The sequence below is a fragment of the Copidosoma floridanum genome, unplaced genomic scaffold, assembly GCF_036245765.1.
Source record: "Copidosoma floridanum isolate Cflo_tuat_1 unplaced genomic scaffold, Cflo_Japanese_pri ptg000026l, whole genome shotgun sequence".
In the NCBI taxonomy this organism is placed as follows: domain Eukaryota; kingdom Metazoa; phylum Arthropoda; class Insecta; order Hymenoptera; family Encyrtidae; genus Copidosoma; species Copidosoma floridanum.
Window position 1 is genome coordinate 9,598,757 of NW_028321903.1, and position 13,034 is coordinate 9,611,790.

The following is a 13,034-nucleotide window of genomic DNA, read 5'->3' on the forward strand; positions in this document are numbered from 1 at the left end:
GTTATCAATTTTTTGCCCCTCGGGTCACTGGGTTAAATAGCTTGGGTTTTAGTTAACTGGTTTTTGTGGATTTGCCCATATAGCCAATTTGAATTCCGCGCGCTGTTCCGTTGCTGCTTTTGAGATCACTGGGGTGACCCCCTGAAAATGTGGGAGAGAGACAGATACCCACGCTCGATGCTGTGTCTCATTCTACCCGTGCTTTAAAGCCGTATACATGAGAACGAGCAGTCCCTTAGAGCAGTGATGCGTAATTGTATTATCAGCAAAATAACCGGATGACACTCTGTAACATTGCAGTAGAAGGTATTTTCAACCTTTCGTCTGTTTAAACTAATGCTTCCCATTCATCGAGAACCGAGATATAGGATATAGGGCGACAAAAAAATTTTTTTTTTGCTTGTTAACCGAACCAAACTACGGTTAAGGACGTTCGGTAGCGATAGAATCCTAGCTGTGATAAATCTTTTTGAAATTTGAACTAGACGTTTTTATTGTTGTTACAATAAAGCTGGTAAAATTTCAAGAGGTTTGTCTGTTTCGTTTCCAAGATGTTGAATTTCAAAGTTCAGTAATTTTAACACAGTCGCTTATGGGGAATTTATAAAAACTTACTTTAAAAAAATTGGCGTGATGAATGTCTCCAATTTTTTGTGTGTTACAGTTAATGTTATTAACTATATGTACACAAAGTTTCGCGACGATTGTCTGATTAGTTTACAAATAAAAAAAATTTAATAATAGCTCGACAAAAACGCAACGGCAAGGTCGCAAGAAGCGGGTAATTCAAAATGTTCCAGGACGTAAATCAGTAAATATTTGAATATTATGGTAGACATTTATGTATTTCTATATAAAACATAAGCTTATATACGTGTGTGAGTGTATGTACATAACAATGTATTATAATAACACATGTATTTTTCGTAATAAAATTTTTAATTTGTCATCTTCATACAATACAATTTTTTTACACAAGATAACATAATCACATGCTTGTAGTAATCGCAAAGACTAGAGTACGTCCTTATTATTTTATATATCATTTTCAATGAGATTTTTGAAGTCGCATAATAATTCAAGAATTTTATTTACATAAGCAACGAATGTAATTGTACGTACTTATATCTGTCACATTCTTTTTAATCATTTACTCATTTTTATTACATTGTTATAACGAATAAAAATTAAATACTTACATCTTTAGCTCAAATACTTTACAAATATACACATACGCTGATGCCGTAACCGACGCAGCAGACAGTGCAGACACTGCAGAGTGCATACCACCTGATGTGTGTTGATGTGACACGCTAGCCGGGGATTACGACTAGCGTTTGTGTCTATTTTTACCTTAATCTTTTTAGTTATTTATTGTAACACTAAGTACAATATTGTATTTAAATTCTACTAGGGAAAGGGACCAGGATTCAGCTGGCAGTGTTCAGTGCTGATTGCAGCAGCACGTAGTGCAATATAGCAAGTATCGTGGACTATTTTTTTATGACCTACGTAACGGCACTAGTCTGCTGTCACTACAATCAGCACTGCGCACTACCAATTAAAATAACACTTTGCATATAGTTGTGAACTGAGTGTTTATTAAAATCTACGTAATTACTGAAATAAGATCCTAGTGGCACACCACAAGGACACTCCCTATGATGTGGCTTACTAATCCGTTTGTTGCTATACTCTAATAACTGTATACGCGATATCCTTCCGTAGGGGTGCTTCGGGTTGACTCTATTTATAAATTTAGGGATAGGTAGTTATGGGAGGACTACTTTCACTCACTGCATGCACAGCACTAAGATAACTTGGCGTCACCTACCAGTACATTATTTTGGCCGGACTAATCGTCTTGTTCCCGGCGATGCTGCGTGCGTCACGGGCAGCGGAGAGCTTGGGCGACCTGGTTAACGTCATCGAGTGTACGAGGTTGTGTGTTGGCACTAGCTTGCAGTGTTGCGGCTACTTAGTTGCTCGGCAGGCGAGAGTCTAACGTTGCCACGTCGTGCAGGTGCAGCACCAGTACCAGCCTCGCAGCGAGCCCAAGCCCAAGTGTCTATCCTTGTCTCGCTGCGCAGGCGCAACGTAATCTCTACGGTCTGCCACACACACTACCCGACACGGCCTCACTGGTCGACCATCGCTACCAAGCTACCTCCCGATACACTGACAGCTATCGTTTACGGACCTACAGCCTACTTTCATACCTCTCATTTACACATTACTAAGGTGCCTTTGTAGGACCATGGGGGGGAGAGTCAAGCCGAGCTTTTAGATTGTTGGTATTATTACGGCCTCCGGGCCTTGTATCGGAATTCCGCGTGCTATACTTAGTAAGCCACATGCACGAGAGAGAGAGAGCTATCGTTGAGACTCTCGCCGTTTATTAGAGGTGATAAGGGCTCTGTGACGTGCTTATATACACATCTTTGATTTTCCATGTCACAGTGTGTATATGTGTGTACATGAACACTCACACATTGGAGACCCGTGCGGCGATACCAAGTCTTCACTCATCGCTACTTTCCCCTTGCCCCGCCAGTGGTTCCCCCCCCCCCGCTATCTCTACCGAACGTCCTTAACAGAAAGGTTACACCTTGGGGCTCGGTCACATGGAACCGCGTAAATCGTAAAGCGTATTGCGTATCGTGTAAAATTATAGGAACAGGGAAAGATAGGTAAGGTATGCTTTACGCGAAAAAATTTGTCATCACGCACATAGAAGTAAAAAATACGCGCGTAAGTGTTTTTAAACCAATTACAGCGAGTATTTCGTTGGCTTTGCACATGCTGTCTTGCTCGAACTCATGACAAAAATAAAGTTACGCCGTATTTTTGTACCCATGTGTGCGATGACAAATAAAGTATGCAACCTGTATATACAGTCAACAGCTAATGTCAACAACAACAGTTAAAGTATCAATTGTATAATTAATCGAATTCCTGACATGGATGAAAAATAAATCGTAAGAACTGCGGGCAAATTGTGGAAAGTCTATACGACCTTTTGGCGACGGACGCGCATAGCGGAAGCGTCACCCGAGTTACCATGTACGTACGACGTGAAGTCGAGCCTTGAGCGTAGGAGAAGACTCGAGGGCTAGTGTTGTAAAGGGAGAAACGCTGAACAAGCCGTCGCACGGGAGAGCAGGACTTACTCTGACACAAGAGTCGTTCTTGTAATCGTCAAGCCAATGTTGTCATAGACGTCGTGGAGCCCACTCCTGTAGTGAAGGTCGCCAGAGAGCCCGGGCCTATGCTGGAGGTCCAGAGCCGTCAGGCTGCGAGACTGCTCCTTGTTGGCGCTTGGGCACGGATGTGTAGCGTTTCTGCCTACTTCGAGTTATTGGGTATCGAACCGAACATGTCATGTACGCGAGACCACGTCTGGTACGAGAGAGACTTCAAAGAAAAATTCATTATTATTATTTAAATGCCGTGAATGTCGGCTATAGTGTCAATTGAAATCTCCCTCGTGACGAACTGATCTTCAATTAGTATGTGGAGTTGAAATAAGCGGGATACTCTGGAAGAATCGTGACATGCACGGAGACATCTATTGTACGCAACTAGAACTTAGAAAGTAGAAGGGGAAACCGGAACCGTGAGCGCAGGGGATGCGACAGCGTAGAGGCAGTTGCGAACCGACTATTTTGAGCAATAAGGTGCGTAGACGTCAATCTTAGCGATAAGTACTTTGTAACCCTTTTAAAATATAATACAACCATTAATCTCAATCTCGTCTTTGTTTTCATATCCTTTTATTGTCCCTTTCACGACCTATGCAATGACCCAATATCGCAAAGAAAAAGTGAGAAGTGTAATAATTAAGCTGTGTAAAATGTATTAACAGCTCCCAAATAAAAAGAAGTATATACTTGAAAAATTTTTTTTGACATGTACGCAGGTTAGAATTCACTTGCGTTGAGAACTTCGAAAGCTTTTTTTGTCGACAAGACAGCAGATTGGTCAACTCCCCTCTACTTCACACTTACCGATTTGCGAGGCTTTTACGCCTTTTCTATGTGACCACAAAGTCGCGTATACCGAACCTTCCTTACTTTTACACGATACGCGATACGCTTTACGCTTTACGCGGTTTTATGTGCTTGAGCCCTAACGTATTTCACACAATTTTCGCTAGCCAAAATGTACGGGCTGGTTTGAAACCGGAATTATTAAAAAAAAAAAATTATTAAAAATTTTTTTTTTTTTTTAATAATTCCGCGTTTCAAATCAGCTTGTACGTTTCGGCTGGCAAAAACTGTGTGATATATGTTAGGTGTATCTTTTCTGTGCACCAAAGTTTGGTTTGGTTAACAAGCAAATACAAAAAAAAAAATCTTTCATCGCCTTATATCTCGGTTCTCGATAAATAGGGAGCATTAGTTTGAACATACAAAAGGTTGGAAATCGCTTCTACTGCAATGTTACAAAGTGTCATCCGGTTATTTTGTTAATGCTTTAATTACGCGTCATTGGTCTTTGCTGTAACTATATTTTTTGTGTGTCTATGTCCGCCGCACCGTTTCTCGACGTACTGACCTCCTGTCCCAGCAAACACATTTTCTCAAGATTTTTTGTAGAAGTCTTGTAGACTTCTAATGTCCATCAGAAAGATATCTTTAGGGAGTTTTGCCCCAAAAAATTGCTCATTTTATCGTGTTGCTCGGAAGGTAATAGTTATAGGCATCTATATGCAGGAGCTATTCACATAGACATTTTTTGCTTATTTCGTTGTGAACGTTGATATTGAAAAGGGGGTTCCAATGTTCTGCTAAACTTAAAGTGAGTGAACAGACTGAGCAGACCCATACCTTTTTTTTTATCAGGCAACAAAGTCTATGGTCGCAACTATGACCTAATATGTTGACAGAGAACACAGCATAGATCTGTTCACTCAATTTGAGTTTAGCGGAACAGTGAAACTTTTTAATATGAACGTTCACAATGGAATAAGCAAAAAATGTCTATGTGAATAGCCAGCGTTGGGTTAGGCGGATTCAATTACGATCTAGGGAGAATGTTCCGTCGAGCAGACAACTCAGCAGTGAAGGGGCATTGCCAAAGACACGCGAAAATTCAAAATTGTAATATTAATAACACAAGTGCCTATCACCCAATGACCCGGGGCGCTAACTGGCAACTCTATTCAAAGAATAATTATTAATAACACAAGCGCCTATCACCCAATGACCCGGGGCGCTTACTGGCCACTCTTTTAAATAAATAATTATTAAAATAACACAAGTGCTTATCACTCAGTGACTTCGAGCGCTTACTGGCAACTCTGTTAAATAAATAATTATTAATAACACAAGCGCCTATCACCCAATGACCCGGGGCGCTTACTGGCCACTCTTTTAAATGAATAATTATTAATAACACAAGCGCCTATCACCTAATGACCCGGGGCACTTACTGGCCACTCTTTTAAATAATTAATTAGTAAAATAACACAAGCGCCTATCACCTAATGACCCGGGGCACTTACTGGCCACTCTTTTAAATAATTAATTATTAAAATAACACAAGCGCCTATCACCTTATGACCCGGGGCGCTTACTGGCTACTATTGAATAATAAATTATCAAGAAATTATAAGAGCGCCATTTAAAAAGATCTTTGTCGTACTAGATAGGCAATCATAATTGTGATATGTTTACATATGTTATCGATCAACTTTTTATTATTTAATAGTGTTGCAAATAAGTGTCCTGGATCATCAGGAAAAAGGTGCTTGACATATTCATTAATAATTATTTATTTATTAGATTTGCAATTAGCGCCCCAGGTTATACGGTGATAGGCGCTTGTGTTATTTATTAATAATTATTTATTTAACAGAATTGTCAGTAAGCGCCCCAGGTCATGAGGTGATAGGCGCTTGTGTTATTTTAATGATTATTTATTTAAAAGAGTGGCCAGTAAGTGCCCCGTGTCATGAGGTGATAGGCGCTTGTGTTATTTATTAATAATTATTTATTCAAAAGAGTGGCCAGTAAGTGCTCCGGGTCATTAGGTGATAGGCGCTTGTGTTATTTTAATAATTAATTATTTAAAAAAGTGGCCAGTAAGTGCCCCGTGTCATGAGGTGATAGGCGCTTGTGTTATTTTAATAATTATTTATTTAAAAGAGTGGCCAGTAAGCGCTCCGGGTCATTGGGTGATAGGCGTTCGTGTTATTAATAATTATTTATTCAACAGAGTTGCCAGTAAGCGCTTGAAGTCACTGAGTGATAAGCGCTTGTGTTATTTTAATAATTATTTATTTAAAAAAGTGGCCAGTAAGTGCTCCGGGTCATTAGGTGATAGGCGCTTGTGTTATTTTAATAATTGTTTATTTAAAAGAGTGGCCAGTAAGCGCTCCGGATCATTGGGTGATAGGCGCTCGTGTTATTAATAATTATTTATTTAACAGAGTTGCCAGTAAGCGCTCGAAGTCACTGAGTGATAAGCGCTTGTGTTATTTTAATAATTATTTATTTAAAAGAGTGGCCAGTAAGTGCCCCGTGTCATGAGGTGATAGGCGCTTGTGTTATTTATTAATAATTATTTATTTAACAGAGTTGTCAGTAAGCGCCCCGGGTCATGAGGTGATAGGCGCTTGTGTTATTTTAATAATTGTTTATTTAAAAGAGTGGCCAGTAAGCGCTCCGGATCATTGGGTGATAGGCGCTCGTGTTATTAATAATTATTTATTTAACAGAGTTGCCAGTAAGCGCTCGAAGTCACTGAGTGATAAGCGCTTGTGTTATTTTAATAATTATTTATTTAAAAGAGTGGCCAGTAAGTGCTCCGGGTCATTAGGTGATAGGTGCTTGTGTTATTTTAATAATTAATTATTTAAAAGAGTGGCCAGTAAGTGCCCCGTGTCATGAGGTGATAGGCGTTTGTGTTATTTATTAATAATTATTTATTTAAAAGAGTGGCCAGTAAGTGCTCCGGGTCATTAGGTGATAGGCGCTTGTGTTATTTTAATAATTAATTATTTAAAAGAGTTGTCAGTAAGCGCGCCGGGTCATGAGGTGATAGGCGCTTGTGTTATTTTAATAATTATTTATTTAAAAGAGTGGCCAGTAAGCGCTCTGGGTCATTGGGTGATAGGCGCTTGTGTTATTAATAATTATTTATTTAACAGAGTTGCCAGTAAGCGCTCGAAGTCACTGAGTGATAAGCGCTTGTGTTATTTTAATAATTATTCATTTAATAAAGCTGCCAGTTAGCGCCCCGGGTCATTGGGTGATAGGCACTTGTGTTATTAATATTACAATTTTGAATTTTCGCGTGTCTTTGGCAATGCCCCTTCACTGCTGAGTTGTCTGCTCGACGGAACATTCTTCCTAGATTGTATAGCTATATATACGATCTAGGGAAAAAGTTTCGATCATAGAGGTATAAGAATAGAGGAGACAAGGGGGCGTGAAATGCGACAGCAGAATTCGCTACGTAACGGGGCATCTGTCTTTATCTGGCAGTTATGTTATTGGTCGAGTCATACATGAGATTGAATCCACTGTAGGATTCAGGACGAAGAAGTAGCCAATAACGTGGCTTTGGCAACAAGGACAGATGCCCCGTTACACTTAGTTATGCTGTCGCTGCCGCTAATGGGCTAGTATAGCGCTTTTCCCCTCTATTCTTATACCTCTATGGTTTCGATATTGAATCCGCCTAACCCAACGCTGTGAATAGCTCCGTAAGTTACCTGGTTCTGGTTGCCCACTGGCCCCCCGACACTAACGCTGCCTGCTTTATCGGAGGCATAACTAAAATAGAAAGAGAAAATACTGCGGACGCGAAAACGGTCGATCTGGCCTTCTATCCTTCTATGCATGAAGAGTATACTCTTATTCTGTATACTCTTGTATATATTCTATATTCTCTGACTATACCCTATTATTTCTGCTGATTGTTTCTGGCCAAGATTGTAACCGCGATCATGTAAACAGTTGGCAATGTGAACGTGTTTGATGCATACCCAAAACGAAGCAGACGAGTGACCGTTCTCCGAGTTCGCTCACACGACTCCTTATGAAGATGTGTACAGTGAAGTACATCTCTAATCAACTACCCCATCGGTGCCGTGGTATTTAGTTAATTTACAAGAGTAGTGTGCTGTGTCAACGAGTATCTCTAATAAGAGAGTCTCATGTAATATCGCTCTCTTAAAACTAAGTGTGTAACTTCCTTCTTTATAGATTTTAAGATCCTTATCGTACTCTCTGTAAAGATAAATAATTCAAGGCAAAAGTGGAAGGGCTCAACTATTTCAAGAGGGTGTAGCGGTTGTAGTTTTGTCTTTGAGGCAAAATGTCGCAGCAGCGAGACACTATCATACACCTTGTTGCCGGAGGGTAAGTCTATAATGTACTTTTGAGTCATGATTAAATATTACATACATGTATTTTACAACTTCCTTTGCATCAGCTGCTCTTATGTCCCTTTTTTGAGTATGTACTGAAGCAGCATATTTTCTTGTTGGTCATATTTTCAATTGGGACATTCAGGGTATCATCAGGTGATGACAAAAGCAATGGCAAGGGACCAGGCTACTCTATGTATGTCAGTAAATAGGTGGTTAGCAAGCTTGAACAATCATATAGTTATTCAATTCTTTTATATGCATAATAGTATTAAGGCAAATGACACTTGAAAGGCAGAGAAAAGGAAGCAATATTATTATACTATGTATTCTCCACAAAAACAGAAGTAAAAAGTTTTCCTGCATCCTGTATATTTAAATTGGATATTAGGATACCGAAATATCTAACGACAAGCAAAACACACTTACGTGTACACACAGCTGAATCATAGAATAATAAGGTTGGTGCTTATTTTGCTAACATTTTCATTGATACTAATACATTTACAGTGCATACAAATCTACTCTTTTTAGTCAATCTTTATGAAGCTAATAGTTTTTTCCAAGTTATTCGCTAACAGAAGCTAAAAACTTCACTGTGAAAACATTATGAGTACAGCTAACCTGTACTCGACTCCTATATCCTGTCTGTCAAAATTTGCAGATGACGCTTTAATCTTTACAGTTATTGTGTCTACTTCAAAAGAAAATATCTGAATCAAATCTGCAGCAACCTATGTCTGTCTTATGTTTTATTGAAAGAGCGTTATCTCAATATGCCACTGGTTTTTTGTTTATGTGTAAGGTGACTTGTGTAAGTTATTATACAACTTAAAGTGGATAAAGTCCAGTTTACAAAGGAAACCGTGTAAAAGATGCTTGCTTAAAATGTGTTTTCTTTTGTTTTAATTTTCAGCGGCCACCTATGCCAATATTTTGCACACGGGTTGAATGCGTACTTATTAATCATAGATCTCAAATTTACACGTTTTTAAGGTACTTCCATGTATATGTTGAACTACCTTATATTAATTAGATACATAAACCAGTCATTGATCTTCTGAATTATAAAGTATATTTCTAGTTATGTATCTGGTACCTGGTAAATTAGATCTGTAGACAATTAAAAATAAAAGCAGCCAAAACAAACTGCATTATAGTACAAAAAGTGTTGACAAGTTTATTTCGCATACACCTCTTCAATGGTTTACTGAAAAAAATAGAGGCTGCTACAGTGCCGTAGGTGGCACGGCAGCGGCATCACTTATTTCCATAAAGATGTACTAGACCAAGAGCTGAGGCCCAAGGGTGGCCCAAAATTGTATCCAGCCGCCACTCGTACCAGAATTGGGGAAGCTTGTGATTCATGCAGATCCGAAATATTTCGATCATATCTCTTTCTGGTCAGGAGTTATATGGTAATTATAGTCGTGCCATATGGCCTTTTTTATTAACCAACCGCAACTTACAGCAATGGATGCAAAATAAAAAGTTGTCTTTTGGAAGCGCTATTTGAGGCAAGATTAGAATGCATCTCGTTCCCGAAAATCGTCCTCCAAAAATATAGATATTGTATTCTTATCTACAATGCATCATCTATTTTCTTAGATGATTATTAGAGATAAGATTGGGTAGGGGTCTATTTTTTTGAAGGTCGTTTTTCGGGTACAAAATGCATTCTAATTTTGCCGCAAATAGCACTTCTGGTGACAACTTTTTATTTTCTACCCATTGGTGTAAGTTGCGGCTGGTTGAAATTTTGACCACCCTTCGCTCTTCAGCATCAGCTCTTGGTCTATGAGAAGAGCAATGAGAGAGTAGCCATAGGAGTAAGCACTGGCCGTTTAATTTAAGGTGGTTCTTCACTATGGTGCCGTATCAAAGCGACACGGGACCCTGTGGTTTTCTAATTTTCGATTAACGTATTATTTGGAACATAAAATATGTTGTACTGGCACTTGACTGTAATATCATTGCATTGACATACAAATAAACATGCTAATAAAGTCAGAGTAAGAGTTATAAAAAAATTTTTTTTTGACGCAAGGTTCTGAAAATGGCATGTACGCTCCTACTCAAGCAGACGTTGCCGCAGTTTACACGGCAGACATTTCGTTTACGATTAAATATCGTATACTATTTCCCTGATTAGCCCAAACTTTTGTTATATTATTAGAAAGCTGAAAAGTTCTTCTTTCACTACAAACTTTTTCTATTACGATCTTAAGTCTACTTTATGAGATATTACATGTTATCGTAGTATGGAAAAGTAAACTACATAAGAATACATGTTAAAAGTGCATTTTTTGACTGACTTGTTTTCAAAAATTTGCCTGATAAAGGGACTTGAAATTTTAAGAGAAGATGCCTTATAACTTTAATAACAATCCCTCCAAGTTTCCCTGTAAGTTTAAGTAAATGGGTTAGGTGAAGAACCACCTTAAATATTTAGATAATGTGTAGGTGTAGGTATCTTATTAGTGTGAGAGAGAAAACATGTCATACTTTAGCCTTTACACTTGAATATCATCTAGGATACCGAGATATTTGAAGATTAACTACTGGAGCTTGCGGAACGCACCCATAGAGATATTAGAATAGTGCATGCCAGGAGTTTGCTAGCCTATAAGTGGATCCTAAATGCGGAGCGAGAGAGAAGGCTGCCAGTGAGTTTCTCAGTATCCTTGACTAATAAACGCATGCGTATTGATTCTTTTCGTTCTGTACACTTCTTAGACCAGCGATGGGATATAGTTCCGGCCAGATTTGGGAATTCTCTAGGACCCAACCTCTCTGACGTGGGAGATCACTAGATCAAAAAAAAATTAGTACCAAAGGTGACGCGCGAGATTCAAATAAGGTCCAATAACACAAGCATCCATCACCTGATGACCCGGGGCGCTTACTGGCCACTCTTTTAAATAAATAATTATTAATAAATAACACAAGCGCCTATCACCTATTGACCCGGGGCGCCTACTGGCCACTCTTTTAAATAAATAATTATTAATAACACAAGCGCCTATCACCCAATGACCCGGGGCGCTTACTGGCCACTCTGTTAAATAAATAATTATTAAAAAATAACACAAGCGCCTATCACCTGATGACCCAGGGCGCTTACTGGCCCCTCTTTTAAATAAACAATTAATAATAAATAACACAAGCGCCTATAACCCAATGACCCGGGGCGCTTACTGGCCACTCTGTTAAATAATCAATTAATAATAACACAAGCGCCTATCACCTAATGACCCGGGGCGCTTACTAGCTACTATTGAATAATAAATTATCAAGTAATTACAAGAGCGCCAATTAAAAAGATCTTTGTCGTACTAGATAGGCAATCAAAATTGTGATATAATTAATATGTTATCGATCAACTTTTTATCATTTAATAGTGTTGCAAACAAGTGTCCTGGATCCTCAGGAAGGAGGTGCTTGACATACTTATGAATAATTATTTATTTACTAGATTTGCAATTAGCGCCCCAGGTAATACGGTGATAGGCGCTTGTGTTATTTTTTATTAATAATTATTTATTTAACAGTTTTGCCAGGAAGCGCCCTGGGTCATCAGGTGATAGGCGCTTGTGTTATTTATTAATAATTATTTATTTAACAGAGTGGACAGTAAGCGCCCCGGGTCATTAAGTGATAGGCGCTTGTGTTATTTATTAATAATTATTTATTTAACAGAGTGGACAGTAAGCGCCCCGGGTCATTAAGTGATAGGCGCTTGTGTTATTTATTAATAATTATTTATTTAACAGAGTGGCCAGTAAGCGCCCCGGGTCATTGGGTGATAGGCGCTTGTGTTATTATTAATTATTTATTTAAAAGAGTGGCCAGTAGGCGCCCCGGGTCAATAGGTGATAGGCGCTTGTGTTATTTATTAATAATTATTTATTTAAAAGAGTGGCCAGTAAGCGCCCCGGGTCATCAGGTGATAGGCGCTTGTGTTACTAATAATTATTTATTTAAAAGAGTGGCCAGTAAGCACCCCGGGTTATTAGGTGATAGGCGCTTGTGTTATTTATTAATAATTGTTTATTAAAAAGAGTGGCCAGTAAGCGCCCTGGGTCATCAGGTGATAGGCGCTTGTGTTATTTATTAATAATTGTTTATTTAAAAGAGTGGCCAGTAAGCGCCCCGGGTCATCAGGTGATAGGCGCTTGTGTTATTTATTAATAATTGTTTATTTAAAAGAGTGGCCAGTAAGCGCCCTGGGTCATCAGGTGATAGGCGCTTGTGTTATTTACTAATAATTATTTATGTAACAGAGTTGCCAGTAAGCGCCCTGGGTCATCAGGTGATAGGCGCTTGTGTTATTTACTAATAATTATTTATTTAACAGAGTGGACAGTAAGCGCCCCGGGTCATTAGGTGATAGGCGCTTGTGTTATTTATTAATAATTATTTATTTAACAGAGTGGCCAGTAAGCGCCCCGGGTCATTGGGTGATAGGCGCTTGTGTTAATTATAATTATTTATTTAAAAGAGTGGCCAGTAGGCGCCCCGGGTCAATAGGTGATAGGCGCTTGTGTTATTTATTAATAATTATTTATTTAAAAGAGTGGCCAGTAAGCGCCCCGGGTCATCAGGTGATGGATGCTTGTGTTATTGGACCTTATTTGAATCTCGCGCGTCACCTTTG

The 13,034-nt window shown here is 38.9% G+C and overlaps 1 protein-coding gene across 6 annotated transcripts in view; it reads left to right on the forward strand.

Annotated features, from left to right (window-relative positions):
* The first annotated feature begins 7,768 nt into the window (after window positions 1-7,768).
* Window positions 7,769-13,034, forward strand: part of Rim2 (replication in mitochondria 2) — a 430,077-nt gene continuing 424,811 nt past the window's right edge. For 2 of the 6 annotated variants that reach the window (XM_089595619.1, XM_089595617.1), the window contains exon 1: window positions 7,770-8,369. In XM_089595619.1, the coding sequence (XP_089451745.1) occupies window positions 8,326-8,369 (44 nt within the window). In that variant the 5' untranslated portion in view covers window positions 7,770-8,325. Of the gene's footprint in view, window positions 8,370-13,034 lie in introns of all 6 variants that reach the window. The other 4 variants (XM_089595615.1, XM_089595616.1, XM_089595618.1 and 1 more) reach the window with 4 other exon arrangements.